The 22,522-nt window shown below is 35.3% G+C and overlaps 1 protein-coding gene across 6 annotated transcripts in view; it reads right to left on the reverse strand.

Annotated features, from left to right (window-relative positions):
* Nucleotides 1–22,522, reverse strand: part of Rps6kc1 (ribosomal protein S6 kinase C1) — a 214,870-nt gene that overhangs the window by 123,083 nt on the left and 69,265 nt on the right. For 4 of the 6 annotated variants that reach the window (XM_047520349.1, XM_047520350.1, XM_047520348.1 and 1 more), the window contains exons 5-6: nucleotides 20,131–20,224; nucleotides 5,035–5,397 (exon numbers count right to left, since the gene is read on the reverse strand). In XM_047520349.1, coding sequence (XP_047376305.1) covers nucleotides 5,035–5,397; nucleotides 20,131–20,224 — 457 coding nt within the window. The remainder of the gene's footprint in view (nucleotides 1–5,034; nucleotides 5,398–20,130; nucleotides 20,225–22,522) is intronic. The other 2 variants (XM_047520351.1, XM_047520353.1) reach the window with 1 other exon arrangement.

Consider the following 22,522-nt stretch of genomic DNA (forward strand, 5'->3'; position numbering starts at 1 on the left):
GGAACTAATTTAAGTGACTTAAAGGAAATATGGAAGTAGAGGTGGGTTTGTGGTTTTTACCCAGGAAGACTAATCAATATCCAATAAGAAAGACAGAATGATATGGTGAACCTGAACACACAAGGTCACAGTTTTTGAAAAATGACTAGATGTCCCTAAGAGCCTAGCACACATCTACTTAGGAATAGGGCAATTATAAAAAATGGCTTGGTGTTGTTTATTAGGCCATTTAACAGAAAAGAATGGCAGAAAATGGTTTGCATCTCTAAGTTGAGTATTAACATCAGAAATGATCCACTGATCAAAAATAACAATAAAATTTTCAAAGAAAAGTTAGGTATGAATGATATCTGGGAGGTCTTTTCATTATAATTTAACTCAAGACATATGCAAGAGATTTCAATGGAAACAAGAGGAGAAGAAAGTGGAAAGGAGGATAAAGAAAGAATAAGGAGGGCAGGGAAAAGGAAGGAAAGGATTAGAAAATTTTGGAATTTGCACCAAATTTTAAAAAAGGAACAGGGATGGCTACAGCAGCACATCTACCAAATATTTTCAATGAGATAAATACTACATAATCATGGATCATATTAACATGCTATACAGTTGACAAAAAGATCTCATTTAGAAGGTGCACCACTCAGTAGTATTTTATATTTTCACAAGAAAAACATTTTATATTCCCTATCACAGAATCTGTACCTAAGAGTAATAAATGCTTACTGAATGATCAACTTGGTGGGTAGATGGGTAAATAAACAGAAAAACAAATGGAAGATGGAAAAAAATGAATATTAGGTTTTCAATTCTGTGACCAAAATACCTAACATGAAGAATTTAAAAGGAGGAAAGTTTATTTAGGCTCACAGTTACAGAGGTTCAACCTTTGGTCAGCTGACTCCACTACTCTGAGCTCAAGGTCAGGCAGGACATCATGGCAGAAGGGCACAGCGTAGGAAGGAGCATTGCTCCACGTAAGGCAACCAGGAAGCAGAGACAGGAAGTGGGAGGGTCTGCAGGGAAGATAAACCCCTTCAGGGAATGCTCCCAGTTTCCTACTTCCTCTGGTCATGCCCCACCTGCCTAGAGTTACCACCATTTAGTCCATTCAAATTATGATAGACTGTTACAGCTCTCATAATCTAATTATTTTTCCTCTGAATATTCCTGCACTAACACAGGAGCTTTTGGGGGATGCTGCCTATCTAAACCACAACTATATTCAAAACAAAGTATATATGATACTGGAGAATTGCTGCTTCTCCATTTTAAAAAGCTTATCTAATTAGGGGGGAATGTGTGAGAAGTGGCACAGTATAGTAGAAAGATGACAACATTTAGATTTAGAAAGACCTAGATTAAAACTCTGGCTCAACTCTAACTGGCAGTGTCCCTGAGCAAATTGCTTAATTTATACAAGTCTTAGTTCCTTCACCTGTAAAATGGGGATTACAACAACTACCTTACAAACAAGCAGTTTTGGCACCTGGAACAAACTATACCAAACCAGCTCTCAAATCAATTCTGTAATTCATAATGTAGCCCACAGATGGGTATTACTAACAATGCTCACCATCTGGTAGCTTCCTGTTTTAAATAATTATTCTTGCTAAATAGGTGCCAAGCTTTTAGAATCATTATATTAAATGTCTGCACCCTCTAAATTTTGGTATCCTTAGACAAAGCACAGTATGACCAAGACATGGTTCAGCTTAGGGAGCTGACTTGAAAATTAAAAAAACATAAGGAAAACACCTTTACACAGTGACAGGCATGTAATAGATATGAATTATTGTTTAAGCATTCAGTAATACCTTTATGCAATAAATTTGCCAGTGTACATTTATCACAACTACTCCAGGAAGCCCACCTGAGAATTCAGATTAACCATATCAGCCACTTGTAGTAATATATAACAAATGGATATGAAAGGATGATATATACTTTAGCATTCTCTCCAAAGATCAAGTTGACTCCTTCCACCTTGATTTTTAGATTCTCTCTCTCAAGTCCTTAAAGACCTGACAGTACATGGTGCCATTTCTAGATTAAGAAGTAAGAGAAGTGCCAGGTTCAAAAAGATAATTGAAGTTACCACTATCCAGGTGTGCTTCTCTGTTGGATGGACAAAGAGAACCACTGCTATTGTGTTCTGCATCTAGTCTCAGCTACACAAACAGCAGTTAAAGAAGAAAAACATCAAGACCTTTATCAGATCTACTAACAACCCAGATAACTCCTTTAGGATGAATAGTTTAGAAGCAAAGTAACAAAATTTTCCAACCAGCTCTATACCAAAATCTCTGTGTAAAGTGTTCCTACATAGCTCTGAAAGATTCATTTCTATGGATTAGCAATTATCTGGAAATAACTTACTACAAAGCATGCTAATCCAATTCAAGGTCACAGAAACAACTGTTATAAAGAGTTAAATTAAAAATTATCTATAGGTTTTACTGATTCTAATGATGTTTCAGTAACCCTGGAACAAACTTTCCCAAGGAAACATCTTTTCTGAGCATAAATGTCAAATCAAGTTCACAAGCTAAAGCCCCCAATTTTCCCACAAATTAAAGGATAATGTCCATATGTCTGTTAGGTGGTACAGTTTTAAATAGAATACACAGACTGGAAGTATGGCCCTGACTTTACATTTGACAGAGTTGAATGTATAGCCATCAAGATTGAAACAGAGGTTCTTTTATATATGGATAAAATTCTGAAGATGGCAGCTTAGTTAAAAAAAAAAAAAAAAAAAAAGTAATAAATAAGAATGAATAAAACTATCACATTATGAATAAATGAAAAAAAGACTAAAAGCTATAAGTCAATTATTAACTTTTGGGATTCAATGGCCCATTAACAATAAAACCCAATCCAGAATGGGAATGGATACTGTGGTTTCAGAAAGACAGACATGTCAAACAGGAGAAATATGTTTAAATAGTTAAAATTCCTTAAGACAAAGGTCTAGTAGGTTTAGTAGCAAGTCCCAAATGGAGAAATAATTAAGCACTATAACCAGCAAAGTAACTAAGTGAAATATTCTTTGTTATTTGCTAATATGTATTTAAAATTCTCATTTTGAAGCAACGATTTTTTTTTCTGGTGCCATCAAGTGGTAACATTATGAAGTGTTCAAAGATTAAATGCAGATAACTCTTAGACAAAAAGATGGCACACTAGGGCTGGAGTTGTGGCTCAGTGGTAGAGTGCTTGCCTGGCATGTGTGGGGCCCTGGGTTCGATACTCAACACTACATATAAATAAATTAAAGTTCCACTGACAACTAAAAAAATATTAAAAATAAAAATAAATAAATTTAATTAAATTAAAAGATGGTGTGTTCTATGTAGGTCATTTAAACACCAATGATGTTTTAGCACATAGCACCTAGGAGGAAAAAGGGAGAAACATCAGAGCAGATTTTTTGCAATTAATTTTCTCTTTAAACTCCCAACCCAAGATGAGTTAAGGCAAAGACAAATGAGTACACCTTTAAGACCAGTAAGTAACAAACAAACATTCCAACAGTCTACGAAACCATTTGAAAAACAAAACTGGAATTGAAATGATCTAGTAATAAAAGCATGAGAAAAAGTGACTTTGGAATTTATTTCTCAATTAGAAACCTTAAAATTGGCAGTTAAAATTATGTATGACAAATTTAATGGGACATGAATATTAGAATCAATTATTGGAAACTGTGTGTTAAGAGATTTCAAATGATCATGTCAGCAACTTCAGTAAGACAATAATTACTAACCAAAAACTAAATAAAAGATTTCGACTCCTTTTATTACTACACCCACAAAGCATTACATTTTTTGATCCCCAGACCTGCCAAAAAAGTAGCAATTGTGTAATCTAAATTTCCAGTTAAAGATGGCAAATTGAATACATTTATTTAGCTGTGTTCCCTCCAGTAACTCCATTAACATGGCAGCAAAATCTGTTTAAAGCAAAACCCCACCAGAACAAATAAAAAGCAACAAAATTTTAAAAGCTAGAAAGTACATGGATGAGAGGTAATTGACTTAAGCTCAAGAAAGATACCTGACTTAACATGTCAAAGTAAAACTCTCCAAAAGCTCAGGGACTGGTGATCCGAGTTGGCTGTGGAAATAGGAACAAAGACTAAAACAGGAGAATTGGTTAAAAACTTGGTCAAGAAGCAGTTAGGATTGCTAACTGCCACACCACCTATTTCATAGTTTGGTATACACCCTTACGCCAACTATTAAGTTTATACCCTAGAAAGAGTGAAACAATAAGACTGTGGACCACAGGATACCAGGCACAGTGAGAAGGAAGTATATAGTAAAAAGTTTAGTAATATAGGAGACTGTAGTAACCTGAACAGCACTGTCAAGTCAAAGACCACAGATGACAACGAAAATGACAATCTAGATAGAAAACCATTGAAAGAAAGTCACATCAACCTGCAATTATTTTGTCCAAAAGGTCACGTAACTGCAAAGCATATCATTTTGCTTCTATGAAAAAAAAAGCAAGGGACAAAATAAGATGATACTTAAAAAAATAAAAAAAAAGAAAAGGAAAAGGTAAATTCTACTTAAACACACTAAGTTGCATTCTAATCTACATTAATAAGATAAGAATTCACTGCAACTAACAAAGAAAGAGTGGAAGGCAAATCCAAGAACCTTTTACTCTCTTGGTTTAAAAGTCTACATCATTTTATCTCTTCAACAAGAGTAAAAGCACCAGAGAATCTCTGTGAATTTTCCTGGGGAACAATGTAGTCAAGTAAGAAAAAACAAATCTTATTCATACAAGAGACTTGGCGATGTTGACTTTGTTAAAAGTAATAATAATAATAATCCCATTTTTGTAGATTAACTAACCGAAGTGTAGAGTTAGTACTTCTGATAATCTCACTTGAAGTTCAATAATTTCTCATTTTCATTCCTGTTCCTATATAAGATTATACAGAAGATAGTTATATGTACATTTTCCCCACACACCAACATAAGAACATGTCAAAACATATTAATGTAGATAAAATTGTACCTTGAACACCTTCTAGGAGTAAATCGACTCCCTTCCTATAAAAATCAGAAGCAGCTTCATAGTCGTCTTCCTCTTCCTTTTTTAAAGCCAGCTTTATTAATTCTCCCGCTTTCTCCAAATAATCTCTCTTGCCCAGCTTAGTTTTTAAACTGCCAGGAAAGAGGCTACGACTTTCCCGTTCTTCTTCTGTTTTGTTCGGTTCAGTGTCAGAAGCAACAGCCCCTAAGGCTGAAGAATCCGAAGAAAGATTGAGACCAAAAGTTCTACTGGGAGAATTTTGATTGGAAGCCATTCCATCATCTAACTCGGCAAGAGAATCCACATCAACAGTAAGAGATATCAGATCACTGTCACTGGAGAAGCCTAGAAATATGATCACAATAGTAAATATATTAAATTGAGCATCAGCCAAAAGAATACAAATCATGCTAACTATTCATTTTTTCATACTATCCAATTCAATTAGGAAAGCTGTAATTCACTGATGGAAGTCAGAGTCTAGCAATTTATTTCAGCTTAGTTCATTCACTTTTATATCATCTCTTTATAACTCTGGATAACAATTTGCTTGCCTTAATCACCAAACTAAAATTGAAGAAAGTGTTGATCTAGCTTTGTCAAAACCAAGATCTTGAAAACTGTTGAGTGCACACAGGTGCTGTAAACAACGCATTATCATAAGGTGCAAAGGGTAAGAGCTTTGGAGTCATACCAAAAAGGTAATTAATCCCAGTTCTTAAAACGTACTGAGTGACCAATAGGAAGTTCCTTAATAATTTACTTATTATGCAGAATTTTAGATGAGAAACTTTAATGCGTATGAACCAAAATAGACTACCATGAAATTATAACCACTATGACAATTAAGTAAAAATTACATAATGATTAAATAATGCATCTTCAGGTGTACCTTCTGGTACCCATCCATATCTGGAAAATGTATGCTATTTAGATTTTTTAAAGAATTGAAATTTTACAAGATTTTGTTTTGGCCTGTCCCACAGGTTTTTAGAAACAACCCTGGACTATTTGTACATTGATTTTCAGACAAAAAATGAATAATAAGTGCTGCTAAACTATATAACAGTAAGAATTTCTTCTCCCATTTAACTGATTTCATAGTAAATAAGCATGAAGTACAACATATAGCAAACTTTCAGGTCTTGGAACTTCCCTTCTCCTTCTTAAAAATGGTGATCCCAAAAAGCTTTTGGTAATTTGGATTATATCTGTAAATACTTACTAATACTGTATTGATACTAAGAAAGACTGAGCAATACTTTTAAATAAAACACTAAGGACTGCATGTTAACATAAATTCTACAAAAATAATTTCTATGTGACAAAACAAAATATCTACTGGGAGAAGTTTTTGTAAACCTTGTTAACAGCCAGCTTAACAGAAGATGAGTAGATCCTCATATCTGATTCTGCATACCATTTGTTATATGTTGTTTTGGTCAAAAGATATGAAGAAAATGTCACATAGATATACCATTGAAAAAGGAACAGTGTTTTTGTAGTCTTTTCAGATTACTGTGGATTTTATTCTTTAATAAGACCTCAAAACTCCACAAGTGATAGTTTCTTAAATCTAGCTGTACTGTGAAATATAAAATTTTATCAATAAAATGTCTATTTTTTATTATATTCAAATACATTCATTTATCTAATATACTGAATGAATCTTTTATCCATGTTCAAGTTTGTAACACAACAAAATTGAAAATACTGGTTTACTGAGTTATACAGATCTTCCAAATGTTTTCCCTACAATGCACTATTACAATATCCAAAATAATCACATTTGTTAATACCATCACCAATCTTATCAGAAAATCTTAAGTATATGAAAGCTGTCAAACCCAAAGTGGCAATGATCCAAAAATCCTACTTTGGGGTTGAAAACTCCAATTTTATCATTGGCAACAAATTCTATGAGTTGTTTCCCTTTAAGTGTCAGCTCACTTCAATCATTTTCAAAAAAATTTTGCCAGATATACAAGTTTGAATAACAACAGTCCACCAATGTTTCAAACAAAATGGTGTTCCAAAAAAAAAAAATTAACATGTGGTTTGGCTCATGGCTTCAAAAACTGTGCAAATGCTTTTCCTCAAGACAACACTGGATAGTTCAGTATGCAAAGGGATTTATGCATACTTCCTATTTTGTCACACAGAATATTCAAGAAGACAGGTATCCAAAGGCTGATATTTAATAAAATTAACAGTTTTTACTGCTTTATCAAAAATATTCTTAAGAAAAATTAGCATAGGTTTTACAAGTATATGTAATGTTTATTGCTGAATCAGGTCTTGATTCATGTCCAGACACAGCAGTTTTACTCCCATTGCTTTTGCATAGTCATAGTCAGTTCAACTGTCAACACAGTAGAAAGGCAAAGAATGCCCTAATATTATTATCAAAATAGTTTTGCCTGTGGAGACCCTGAAAAGACCTTAAGAACATCCAGAAGTCTGAAAACCACATTTTGAGAATCACGAATCTACAGCATTATATGAGAGTCACAATTGTGTTATGTCAGAAAAAGAGTTTGGCAACAACTATGAGAACTGCATCACCACTGACTATTAATTGCCAAGTTTCTCTGGAAAGAAAATACAATTAAAAGAAAATTATTTTCTTACGGTTAAATTCTAAATCAAAACTAAAGGTGGATTAGACTATCCAAATCTAAGATCAGAGATCAGTAAACTTTTTTTCTATAAGGGGTCAGAGAGAAATATTTTAAGCTTTCCCAACCATATGGTCTCTGTTATAGTGATTCAACTTTGCTGTTGAAGCACAAAAGCAGCTATCAACTACATATAAATAGATAAACATGGCTTTATTCCAGTAAAACTTTTATTTATGGATACTGAAATTTTAATTCCATATAATTTTACATCACAAAATAATACTTTGGAGTGTTTATTCAACCAAAAATGTAAAAATCATTCTTAGCTCATAGGCCATAGGAAAACAAGGGCCATTGTTTGCCAACCTCAATTATAAATCAAATTGTTTACTTAACATCAATAAAGTAAGTTAGAGGACTGGTAGCTAAGCCAAATTTTCAAATCAGTTTTAGATACTATTTTGGCACCCTGTCAATATCCTTGTTTTCATTTTTTCCCCAAACCTTAGAATCCCCATTAAGTATTAATTCTATTCCCCAAAAGCAACAGATTTCATAAAACCCACAATCTCAACTGGAATTCATTGAACCTAGTGAAAATCATTTTAGTTCCCTGACATTTCAGCCATACAGACAGTACTTCATAATCAAAATCTTTTATAGCAATCTTAAAAGTTATTCATCTACTATTTTGAGAAATATATACTTTATAAGAGGTTTTTTAATAATAATGTATTTCAATGCAAATTTATATCCTTTCATGATACCAGTGGACTAGATAATACTAATCAACAATTTAGTTGAAAATAAATGTTCTGGTCTATACAGCTAATCACAAAAGAAAGGAAATGCTGTGTTACAGATCTTTTGTCTGTTCCATAGTGTCTTGTCACTGTAACCTTCATACCATCTATCACATTGTTTTATTTCATGCTTTGCCACATTTTCCTTTCTAACAAGAACAATAATACGAAAGGGCAAGGGGGTAAAGTTAATGTGTACTCAGTTTCTTGGCTTTTGACCACAAATATCTAGGAACATAGTCATACTTCCTCTTATCTTTGCAACCTTATTTTATTAGCAAAGGGAATCTAATTAAATGAAATTAGATCAGAAAAGCAAGACCATTAAAACATCTAGGGAGAAATTCAGATAGCAAAAATAAAAAATAAATATTCTACACAAAATGTTTACTTCTCAAATTCCACCTAGTTTCAAAATAAAGAATCTTTAAAAGCAAGCAAACAACAATAAAAATACTAACAGGTTAGGAAAAGGTTTTTATCTTTTTCTTTATCTTTTTTTTTTTAAGCCAAACTGGGAGAAACAAAAATTTTCATTCCTGGCTTAACCTTTTTGGAAGCCAATTTGGCAAAGCATATCAAAGGCCAAGTACTGCTTATATCTTTCACCAAAGAAATTTGGCAATTTATGCAAAAATCAATCAGAGATATGCAAAAAGATCCATGTATAAGAATGTTCCTCATAAAAATTAGTGAAATTTTGGAGATAATAAATTCCTAACAATAGAAGATGATACCTCCCTATGATTAAATATTATACAGCTTTTTAAAATCATGAAGACTTTCAATGCTAATGTATTCATGACATATAAAACAAATGGCAAAACAGTATGGCTACTATAATTCTAACCGAAAAACAAAAACTAAAAATACAGTCTAGGAAGATACATTAAGTATTGATAGTAATATTCCTCTGTATGGTAAGATTACAAGGGATTCTATAATACAGAATTTCACACAATCCTTTGGGTGCAAAGTCCTTAAGCTTGATATCTGAAAAATATCAAAGAAGATGCTGCAAAGAGTTAAAAGTGGAAATTTGGGAATAAAGTTATACAGACATTATTTATAAAATACGGGTCGTCCAACAACCAGTGGCAAGGAATTTCAAACTTAAAAATGAAGGAAGATGTGATGACAAAGGCGGTTGGGTTTAAGGCAGGTGAACCCTGATATCACTCTTCCTTGCCTACCTCATTCCTTTACTTCTCCTGTTAAGCTGGACCTGACCCATTTTGAAAAGCATGACCCTACCACATCTCCTTGACCACTCACTGCCACTATTCATCTTCCACTACTTGTTGACATCTTTCTTTCTCATGTTTGAGCAATTGCTAAATTACATTCTTATTAATGAAATATTCCCCAAACTGCTCAGAGGGGATTTTTATTTTTCAGCGCTAGGGATGAAACACAAGGTCTTGCACATGCTAGGCAAGCACTCCACCACTGAGGAAGTTAGGTCACTAAGTGTATATCCTTGGAAGGGACACTGGGACCCTGACTCCTTCCTCCTGTTTGCTTCCTGGTCACTATGAGGTACGAAGTTTCCCCCACTATGTGCTCCCACCATGATACTGCCTTGCCACAGGCCCAAAAGCAATAGAGTGGACTGACCATGGACTAAATAAAGCCTCTGAAACCATGAGCCAAATCTTTCCTTCTTATAAGGTGTTTACATCAGGTATTTTGTCACAGAGACAGAAAGTTGATTAAAATATTTTAAAACTCCCTTTACTATTATAGCAATAATGTCATATATATACACACACAATATATATGAATTTCACATATATGTATTCAGTACCTAGTTTATTCACCTTATATCCTTAATACGTATGCTTAATACAGTGCTTGTCCAATTCTTAGAAACCATGCTCCTACAGTTCAACTTGCTTTACATAAAACTACATATAAAATTCACATGAAGTAGAGACTAACACCCAGAAATAAAGTTAACAAGTAAGATATAGGGAGCCACTAGCAAATAATAAGGTCTCCATTTAGGTAAGTAAGATGAACACTCAGATAAGGCAGGACAACCACTAATACTTGATATAAGAGACTATTTGTCAAAAGTTAAACCAACCTGAAGCCAAGCCATCCTTACAGGGGCCCTCTAAGCTATCACAAGAGTAAAAGGTGCATCCTTACCAACACCATCAAGTCAAAAACCTAGGCCTTTTTTTGGAAGTGATACAAGGGAGGCGGGGGGAGTCAAAGGTTCTATGAAAGCATTCTGCCTCCAGGTTCATATCACAGAGATTCCAGTCACAGGGCTATTAGAGGGCCCCAGGTGACTTGTTAAAAAGCAGCTACAGACATGAGGGGTTTATTTAGCATCCCAGTTCACCTACCTACCCTCACCTCTGTGCTTTGAACTGCTTAGAGTAGGACAGTATAGCGAAATCTGTCTAGGACACCAACTCTGAAAGACAGGCCCCAGGGGAAAAGGTTGAGCTGCCACAGAAAAAAAAAATCTTTATACTATAAGCTATCAGAAATCCGCATTTGAAGACCATCTGTAAAAAGAGATCGGTCTCCTTTAGAACAACAGGTGGGCTCTCCTGGGTGACTATATATAAAATACATGGCCTCATTACTATTAGCTGATAACCTTCACTAAACTCTGAGGTTCAAATATTGCCATAGTCAACCAAAGGGAATTTCTACTTGTCCTAGTAGCAATGACTCATGCTTCACACACAAAGCAAGACGTCTAACCAGCAGAATAAAGGTTACCTGAAGGTGGAAAACACAGAAATCAGTTTCCATTAAGAAGCCCTTACAAATATTATTTTAACTGATATCTACATTTAAAGCTTAATGCTAGTTGATATACTTGCATTTGCTGCCCCATCCGTCACTTAGCAATAGCTACTGTTACTAACAAGAGCCATTTTGTTGATGTTTCACATTTTTAAAAACATCCTTGGGATATGTCTGTGCCTCACCCTTGAAAACCTATGAAAAGAGCATCAAAATATCTGCTGTGCACTTGGTAAAAAACTAAGTTCAGAAAACAACACATGAATCATAATTATAATCTAATACTATTAATATGAACAATAAAGCTCTATCACTTGGTTTCACTTTCTACCCAAGGAACTTTCATTCTGCTACTCTTCATAACCTTCTCTGGACTCAAGCATTTCAAAACTGCTCCCGTGGGCATGGAGGTCACTCTACACTCTACTTTGTATACCACAGATGTATTCTCCCTGCCTCCATGCCATAAAATTAAATCTCTGTGTTGTAAAATATAGTTCTGGGAGTATTATCAAATACCTGTAATACCTTAAACACATGTCTTAAACCCTCTGAAACTCCCAATTTTTTTCAGTTGTAAAGTAAGAGATTTATATCATTTCTAATGTTTCTTCTACTCTGATTCCTACAACATCTTACGAACTTTTTATTATTTAACTCATATGACCCCTAACCTCCTAATATCCAACATTATTCTCAACAGTCCTGGGATTTTTAAAGTCAATATTTATGGCTGCATCATCTGTTTTGTGTTCATATATACTTACACATACTGACACATTCTCATTTGTGCTTACCCTGAGAAAAAGGAGCTGTTCTTTTTCCCTGTTTAAGCTCTCTCACTAAAGCAAATACAATTAATAAGGGCAGTGAGTAAAGAAGCACTTAAAAGGAAAAAGAATGTCTTCAACCTGAGTAAACCAGTATTAACAATATAATCAATATAACTCAGAAGGGTCTAGAATGATCTTAGTTGTAAGACAGAGTTCTCATGGTGCCACCTTGTGGACATTTGTTGAATAAAATTCTACTTTATCTTCTCATTAGACTTTCTATATTTTGTCATGTTATACTACACCATGTACCTCATAGACTTTAAGTTAAACTATTTTTCTTTTTTTTTTTTCAGGTACTGGAACATTGAACCCAATAGGTACTTTAACCCACTAAACGACATCCCTATCTAATCTATTATTTAATTATTTTAAACAGTTGAAACAGGGTCCAGCTAAATTGCAGAGACTTGTCTTGAATTTGGTATTCTCCTACCTCACCTCAGTCTTCTGAGTTCCTGGGATTACAGATTTGCATCACCACACCTAGCTTAAAATTTATCTTAAAATAGTTTTAGGCTATTAAGCAACTGATCTATTTAAGATACCCCTCTTTAAAATGATCCTGCCTCAAAGCATAAGCTTTAAAATCCACTAAATGAAAATAGCACAAGTAATCAAAATATAAAATAAACAAGATTTTGATAAAGAAGTTTTTTATCAAATTAAAGAATTATACTTTCTGTTACGGTTTGGATGAGAGGTGTCCCCCAAAAGCTCATGTGTGAGATAATTCAAGAATGTAAAATGTAAAATAATTCAAGAAGGTAAAATGACAAGGTTATGAGAATCTTAACATAATCAGTGTGATAGTCCACTGGTAGGATTAACTGAGAGATGACAGTGGACTGGTGGGACATGGCTGGAAGGGTTGGGTCACTGGGGTATATACTTCGTAAACTTACAAAGTATATACTTTGTAGTGAGGAGAGTCTCTCTGCTTCCTGGCCGTGTCCTGACCTGCTTTCCTCTGCCACACTCTTCCACAATGATGTTCTTACTCACCTGGAGCCACAAGGTATGGAGTCAGCTGCCTATGGATTGAGAACTTTGAAAACATGAACCCCTAAATAAACATTTCCTCCTTAAAACTGTTCTTGTCAAATCTTTTGATCACAACAGTGATAAAGCTAACTAAAACTGAAAATGGTACTAGGGCTGTTGCTGTGACTAACCTGACTATGTTGTTCAGAAGATTTTGGAGTTTTTTGGAATTTATGGGAGGAACTTTGGAAAGTTTAGTGATGAAAGCTGGAAAAGCTTTAGGTTGTAAGGTGAGCATAATGGGCCATTCTGTTGTGAGTTCAGTAGACCAGAATGCCAATATGACAGTAGATAGTAAAAAATGTGCTGACAAGATGTGAGAAGGAAAGGACTCTAGGAAATTTCATCAGAGGCTATTCATGTTACATTCTGGCTAGGAAGTTGTCTATATTTTGTCCAAGTTCTCAGACTTTCTTTGAAGCTGATTTTAAAAGCCATGGACTTAATCTGGTGGAAGAAATGTCTAGGCAGCATAGCATTCAAGCAGTGGCATTAATATTGCTGGTGGCTTTTAACCAAGTTTTCTATGATGATTGGGAGCAGAAAGATTTGAAAAACTTGCAGTTTGGTCAGAAAACTGCCAGTAAACTAGCACTAAGGAATGTGTGGTTGTTAAAGCCACTAAAGAAAGATAAATACTTTAACCAGAAACAATAGGGGAGATGGCCTGAGGACAGCTCAGGAATAGAAAAGACAAAACCCATCTCAGGCTCAAGGGTATAAAAGTAAAAATTTCTTTAAGAAAAGACCATGGGGAAGGGGCGTGCTGTAGCTCAATGGCAGACAGAGTGCTTGCCTAGCATGTGTGAGGCTCTGGGTTCAGTCCTTAGCACCACATAAAAATAAACAAATGAAGACATTCGGTCCATCTACAACTACGAAAATAAAATTTAAAAGTTTTTAAAAAGATCATGGGGCACCCTACTTGCACAGGAGGGCCTAGGAAGTTGTTTCACCATGCTTAGCCACCCAGGCAATCAGAGGCTGCTGGAGCCATGGTCCCAGGAGGTTTGGCTACTGCTCGAGGTGGCAGCAGACTTTGACATCAACCAGGTGGTACTGGTTCTGCAGGACTGCAGGGTGCTGGAGTTAGGAGGTCACAGAGGCTTCTACCGAGATTTCAAAGGAAGGCCTGAGAGGTCAGGCAATGTAAAGCAGGTTTGGAGTTCCTGCAGAAGGCCCCTGATAGGGTGATACATGAAGATGTGAGAAAGAAACCAAAGCTGCAGTGGAGACCTCCAAGATTAAGAAACACCAGTACTGGGGAACATCTGCCAAGGAAAGCTATAGGAATGAGCACAGACCAGCCAATGGAGAGGCCTTGTAGGCTGAAACCAGCAAAGCCACAGGGGCGGAGCTACAAAATCCCTTTGGAGAGAATGTCAAGAGGCCAGCAGATGCCAGACATGGAACGACAGGACTTGTTTGCCAGCTGGATTTCAGTCTTACTATGATCTCATCCCTTCTTTCTGTGTCCCTCTATCTCCCTGATGAAATGGAAATGTTCATTCTGTACTTTTACATATTGGGTACATGTAACTTGTTTTTGATTTTTACAGGAGTTCACACTGAGAGTTTGCCTTGAGTCTCAAAGGAGACTTTGGACTTGGACTTTTGGGCAACACTAAAACTAAGGCTATTCTTGAAAATGGACTAAATGCATTTTGCCTTGTAGAATGAGCAAGAGCTTTTGGAGGCCAGGGGTGGAATGTTATGGTTTAGATGTGAGGTATCCCTGAAAAGTTTATGTGAGACAAAGCAAGAAGGATTAAAGGGGAAATGATTGGGTTATGAGAGCTTTAATCCCAAAACTGAATTAATCCCCTGGCAGGGATTAACTGAGTGGTAATTGAAGGCAGACAGGTTGTAGCTAGAGGAGATGGGTCCCTGGAGGCATGACTTTAGGGTTTTATATTTTGTCCTTTTTGAGCAGAGCTCTCTCTCTCTCTTTCTCGCTCCCCTTCTCTCTCTGTCTCTCTCTCTCTCTCTCTGTCTCTCTCTGTCTCTCTCTCTCTGTCTCTCTCTCTCTCTCTCTCCCCTCCCTCCCTACATCCCTCCCAACACCTTCTCTCTCCCCCCCGCCACCCCCCCTTCCTGGTGCCATGTTCCCAGTTGTTTTCCTCTGCCACACTCTTCCACCATGATATGATGTCCTACCCAAGGAATGGAGTCAGCTGTCTATGAATTGAAAGTTCTGGAATTGTGAGCCCCAAAATAAACTTTTCCTTCTAAAATTGTTCTTGTCAGATCTTTTGGTCACAGCAGCAAAAAAGCTGACTAAAACTTTTCCCAATCAGTCCTCCAATATTTTAATTATAATCAACACTTCAATATAAAAGTTAAATCACAATCTTTCTGTTTGTCTACATATAGGAAAGAATTACTTGTCCATCAAATAAACACACAAATCTTGGCTAAATGTCATTTTAGGGAATCCCTTACAAAAATCAGCAATATATGCTATCCTCAAAATGTATTAGCAGGGCTGGGATTGTGGCTCAGTGGCATAACACTTGCCTAGCATGTGTGAGGCACTGGGTTCGATTCTCAGCACCACATATAAGTAAATGAAAAAATAAAGGTCTATCAACATCTAAAAATTTTTTTTAAAAATGTATCAGCAATATATGCTAAACCTCATGTACTCTAAAATGACTAGTTAGCTGGGTTCCACGATGTATGCCTGTAATCCTAGTGATTCAAGAGATTGAGACAGGAAGATTGCAAGTTCAAGGCCAGTCTCAGCAATTTAGCAGCCCTAAGCAACTTAACCAAGACCCTGTCTCAAAATGAAAAAATAAAAAGAATTAGGGATATAGCTCAATGGTGTAGTGCTCCTGAGCTCAATTCTCAGCACCAAATAAACAAATAAATAAAATGGCTTATCCAAGCCTGCTTAATAGATCCTTTCTTATATCTATAAGTATTATAATGAGCACCTGCAAGTTCTTAATTCATAATTTATAGACATCCCCCTGCTGATGTCACCCTTGAAAAATTGGTAGATTTTGCTATTCCAAGACACATTTAAAAATCTTAAGATCTGCTACATATAACAATCTCTCATTTTGTGTTTGTGGTTATGATCACCTAATTATTTTCCCTTATTTGCTGCATGAAACTGGATAACATCCCTCCTAAAACTGCAAAGGAAGTCAAGTAATGTATTAGGAAGAGGAAATGACACAGGTTACCAGATGAGACTAGACTGACATCAAAGGCACCGATATCAAGGCCAGCATGGCAGTAAAGCCACCTGCATCCTTCAAACAGGCCAACAGATGAGAGAAACATGTCAAGAAGCTCAGTTCCCATGCACCATCTGGGCAGGTTTCCACAAATGTCACAGTAACTCCATGGCTAAGTTTAATTCAAATAAAACATAGAAGCCTAAATTGGAAATAAAATGTTAACAACCAATTAGATCTCCTCTCATCTTTGAGAAAATAGAGTTTAATTACTTTGAACAAAGGAGATAAAAAAAAAACAGCATTTTATTTTAAAAACACAAAACAATGTCAACCTTTTATCTCAAAACCTACAGAATAATTTCATAATTTTTAGTTTCATGCTAAATAAAATACAGTTGACAGTTTATCACAAAGTTATTGATTTCATGACACCTCAAAGGGGTTTCTCTATTCTACTGTACTATAAAACAACTATAATTTTAACACAAAAGGAGAATCCCAGATTTTCATGTTTCCATCACTACTTTGATTCCAAAGTAAACTAGGATTTGTTGATTGCATTGTTAAGGTGATAAACTTGCTATGTGCCATGGTTTGTATATGGTTTGTTCTCAAAAGATTTGTGTGCTGGAAGTTTGGTGCTCAATGTGGCAGTGTTAGGTGGTAGAACAGTTAAAAGGATTTAGTGAGAGGTAATGAAGTCACTGGGGACATCATCCTCAGAATAAACTAACGTAGTTCTCATGGGACCCCAATTAGTTACCAAGAGAGTGGGCTGCTGTAAAAAGAACTAGAGTGGCCCCTCCCCAGTCTCTGGTTTCCTATCTCACCATGTGATCACCTCTGCATGCAGCTGTTTCCCTCCTTTAGGCTTTTCTACCATGTTGTGACACAGCCATGAGGGCCTTCACCAGAAGCTGACCAAATGTGCTCCCAATCTTGGACTTTCAGTCTCCATATACAAAATAAACTTCACTTCTTTATAAAGTACCCAGTCTCTGGTATTTTGTTACAGCAACAAAAAACATACTATTATGCCTTGTCTTTCTAACTGCAATTGAACAATCTTGAAAACAGCAGACTATATTAAGATTTACCCCTCTGGCTAATTCCACCAGAAAATACATTCTTAAGTATATAAAATAACAATACACCTTCAAGACCTCATTTGAAATACTAAACTCAACAAAACTATATGGAGTAAATCACATTTTGGCTTTAAATCCAAACTACAAGCATTTGTCACCATGATCTCCTTACAACCCTTCATTTCACTGCATTATCTACAGAGCTTGGTTGGGTGCCACCTTTCCTGGTCTTTTGCTACTGGATGCCCTCTCCTTTGGCTGTCTCTACGGTTTCCAGACTCTTTAAAGTAAATCTTCCACTTTCCTATTATGCCAATCTCATGATATTTACTAGTCACTTTCCCTCTCAAATAACAATAAATTTGTAAGCTGTTTGACATTATCATCTGTCTACATTTGTCAACTAGGTGTCTTTCAGTAGAATTAATTAGCCAGACATAAAGACATTTAAAGGGGATGGGAGAGGGAGACATAAGGATTAACAGCATTTCCAGTTTCATGCCACTCAGTCTCATGAAACACAGAGTATTTTAGAGATAGTAATGCAGCTGAAAAACTAAACTTGACTGAAAGGACAAAATATCAATATTAGTCTTAAGTGTCATAAGACTTTTTCTGTATTTTTAACAAAAATGTTGCCCCCATTTTTCTCATAAAAGGAATTCCTAAGAAGTATTCCTAAGAAGTAAATCCTTCCAAAGAAATACATCTTTTTGAAAATTTAGAGGTAGACACTAAAACAAGAACTTTAGGGAGGGTCACCCATGTAGACCAGAATGCCTGAGGTAGTCCTGGGTTATGTTGTGGTCTCGGTGTAATTACTAATGTAGCATTGGCTTTAATTTTCAGAAGTATCTCAGTTTGAACAATAAATTGTAGGTTCACCCTATCTTTAGTTTGTATCTCCTTTAGCATTAATACAACCATCTGTTCACTGGAACAGTCTCGATATTTTAGCACACCATCCCAAGAAAAATCATTCCTAATAATAATGCTCCTCCCTCCTCTTCTCTCCCAAACTACAAAAATGAACAAAAAGATCTCTGCACTGCTCCCATTATGACTACCTTAAACTATGATAGGCTCCAAATACCTTTTTTTCATCATGGTAGACTCCCACCTAGTTAACAAAGGCTATCAAAAGAATATAATCACTCCCACGTCATGCAACTTTGGTTCTTATATTAAAAAAACATAAAGAGGAAAGAAACATTCTACATTTTCAAGAACAACACTCCTCATTGAATGCATTACTACAAATCTTTCTAATTTTCCTACTTGTTTGATATTGGACATCACAGAATCAGTATATTTTTCAGGTGAAAAACACCTACTCTTCTTTTTCAGGAGTGGGAAATCTGAAGCAACAGAAAGATAAGGTTATCCCAGAGAAGTCATCTTTCAAGGAAACCAGTTCTAGAATTAGGATCACACTGGCATCATAAGCAGGGGCTAGACTTTTTCAAACCCTTGCAAAGGGTCTCTAAATAAAACAGGTCATGGAGAATAAATATTTTTTTTCCAAAAAGCATGACAGATGATAAAGTAAAATTACTGCCAACAATGTTTTTCTATGACTCTGGCAAAATCAAGATGAAGTCAAAGGAAATGAGGTCTTAGTGGAGAGCCCTAGGCACACGGTCTCCATGCATTATACAGAAGACGTAATGAATGGACTTCATTTTAAGTCAATGGGAGGCACAAGGTAAAAGCATAAAAATTAACCACTTCTCAAGTGGTAGCATCGAAAGAAAATAAAGTAAGTACATTAGCCCACATATCAGATAGGAACATATCTGCTCTTACAAATTAAGAGGCAAACATCCTGCAAAAGATTTGTCAATATGACCAGCAACATCTGACGTTAGTGCTAGACTCACAAACCCAGCACTACAGTAGTGAGACTGCAGTTACCTCCTATGTGGGAGTCATAAAGCATCATCCTCCACCACAAACTCAACTTATGAAAGATATCAAGAAATACTAGCCTATTATTTTACCTTTAATAAACTAAACCTAAGCTACCCCAAATAACTCTATTTTTGAAGACCCACCCCACCTGTCCCCCATTTCTTTCTTTTTAATTCCATTGTCTTCCCTGGAAAAAAAAAAAAAAAACTAGTTACAGAAATCCAAAAGCTAAAAGGTATGTATTAAAATCTTCATATACACTGAAGTATGGCTAAATAAAGGTATCAAAGATTAAACATCCTTGACTTAAAGTGATTAAAAGTACAAAATTTGCTTTGGTTTAGACACATGTTATTAGAAAATATATCAAACAGATTGAAACTACCTTAGTCTTATTATTTTCAAATGAGTAAGTTTTAAAGCCAGTCTTGAAATTGTCTAAAAGTCAGATACTGCTAAACAAACTTTAGTAAGGCCTTCTTAGATCACAAATTATACTGTCTATTATATAAGAATGCTAAATACTAAACTACACAATATACCATTTAATCAAATTTAAGATGCCATTAACTGGAGAATGAATCACTACTTTATAAATCACTAAGGAAAAAAAAAGCTTCCAATTAAATACAAGATATTATCAACCCAATATGAAGGCACCCAATATCAGAGATAATACAATCTGGAAAAAAATTCTTACAATCAGTAAAATCCCCTCAAATTCCTAAATACATCTATTTTTAACTATGTAGATATGATTCATAGTCTTCCTCAAGAAAAACTTTTTAATGCAAAAAAAAAAAATTAAAGTCTCTTACCTTCTGTACTACACTCAGGAAAGGTATCAATGAGGGAGTCTGAATGAGCTTCAGCAGGACCAATTAATTCAGAGCCATTGGTAATTATTCCACCCTAAAAGATCAGAGTAATTGTTTCCTTGTCATTAAGAAAATTTAAAATGGTAATATATATTAGTTATCTCAACCAAGAGTGTATAAGGATTACAGGAGCTATTAATCTATTAAATTAGTTTACAATTACATTCCAAAAATCAGTAAATATATCAATATTGGTTCATCAACTGTATAAATGTACCACACCAAGGCAAGATGTTAATAACAGAGGAAACCAGGGTGTGAAGTAGGGAAGAAAGAACATATAGGAAAACTCTGTTATCTGCATAATTTTTCTTTAAAACTGAACTACTCTAAAAATCATATATTATTTAAAAATTCTATAAAAATATTACACCATTTTATTGCACTATGAAAATGCACAAGAAGAAAAACTCACCAGCTTGAGAATATTGTTAAGGACTGGTAATTTTAATTAGTGATAAATGATGGAACTCATCAAGAAGTCACTGAATTTTGTCAAATTATAAACTACAACATATCACGCAATGCCTCAGGTGATCTGAGAAGTCATTTATGTTTGAGACTCACTCATATACAACTTAGATAAAAGTAAAGAAATTTAAGATATTTCTAGTGAACTGAGAGTTTTTAAGAGAGATTAAAAAAAAATATGATTGATTTCTCAGTGTGACCATCATTTTAATCAAATATCTAGATTTGCAAATTCAAACCTCAAAAGATATTTTCTCTTCCGCGACATGCAACCAGAGAATGCTGTGATCAGACCTGCAGTGGTGGTGTAACTCTGTGCTCTGGCCTTATGGACCAAATGCTCCAATCACAGACAAAAGGACTTATGATCCTGAAGAAATTTTTAAATAACTAAAACAATAACCCGCTCTGCTTCCTGAGGGTGTGAGCTGCTTCCCTCTGCCACACCTCTGCCATCATATTCTGCCTCACCTCCAGCCCCAAGGAATGGAGCCAGTGTTCTGTGGACTAAGACCTCTGAAACCGATCAAGAATGGAGAGGAAAGCAATTATTTTGGTGCTAAAGTCTTCAGTGAAACAAGAGGACATACAGTACGACACAGAATAATACCATATATAATGTACTATGATACAGTGTAACAGCAGTGAAGGAGAGAAGAGGAGGTGGTTTAACAGCATAAGGTGACTTTCCAAAGAGAAGTATGACTATCATCAGTCACAAAACCTGTAGTGAGAAAAATACCCCAAGAACATTTGGACCTGCAGTTATTTCACTTAATGGTTAGTTTTTCTGCTAACTGTAAATAGTCAGTGTACCTCAGCATTGACTGCATATTTGAATCACCTAGTGGAGTGCTAAAAGATGCCTAAGTCAAATCATATCACTGGAGACCAACTGAATCTGTCAGAGGTAGAGCTAAGGAGGGTGATTTTAATCTATAGTAGGAAGAACAATACTTTCTACCTCATTGTGGAATGCAGTGCTACATTTTCTCCTCCTGGTATTTTGTGGCCCCATGGTTGGAAATATTACCTGAGAACCTTATCTATATTGGTTTAGAGATCAGTTAGGACTTATTCATGTGGTCCCTCCATCTGGGTTGCTTCTCACGTTTGATCTCTACACCTACTTTCTGAAAATTCTCTATCTCCACAGGTTTGCAAAATGCGTCATTGACACTATCTCAAAGTGACACATGCTTGCAATTTTCTGTTTCATATTATATATTTAATATACACATAAATAGACTTAACGAAAATCTATATTGACACTGTATTCCTCTTTGAATCTCCTACAACCTGGCATAGTATTTTACACTTTAAAGTGCTTATTAAATATTTGCTGAATGAAGAAATGTATACATGAGTCTAATAAGTTGCATTGCCTGTGTTACAAATAGTTGGCTTTTTTTAAATGAAATTTTATATATTATTAAACAGCTTCAAGATCTGACAAAAAAATAATAATAAAAAAAACACAATAACCCTTCTGCTCCTTAACAGCCTTCTTTCTGCCTCCCACCAATAAGTTCTATGCCCCAAACACTACAACCAAGACAGCAAATCTCAAGAGAAATATAGACCCCATTTCCTCTTTAGCGCAGCACAAAAAACTCTACCTAGTTAGAAAAATTTCACCTGACAACAAAATATATATTCCTTTTAAACACATAGAATATTCTCAAGGACATAGCATATGTTAGTGAATAAATCAAGTCTCCATAAATTTGAAGACGTGAAATCACACAAAGTATGTTGTCTAATCACAAGAAACAAAATTAGAAACCAACAATATGTGAATCTTCAGAAAATCCACAAATGTTTGGAAATTAAAGAATACATTTCCAAATGACCAATGGGC

Source organism: Sciurus carolinensis, chromosome 12, assembly GCF_902686445.1.
Source record: "Sciurus carolinensis chromosome 12, mSciCar1.2, whole genome shotgun sequence".
Classification (NCBI taxonomy): Eukaryota; Metazoa; Chordata; class Mammalia; order Rodentia; family Sciuridae; genus Sciurus; species Sciurus carolinensis.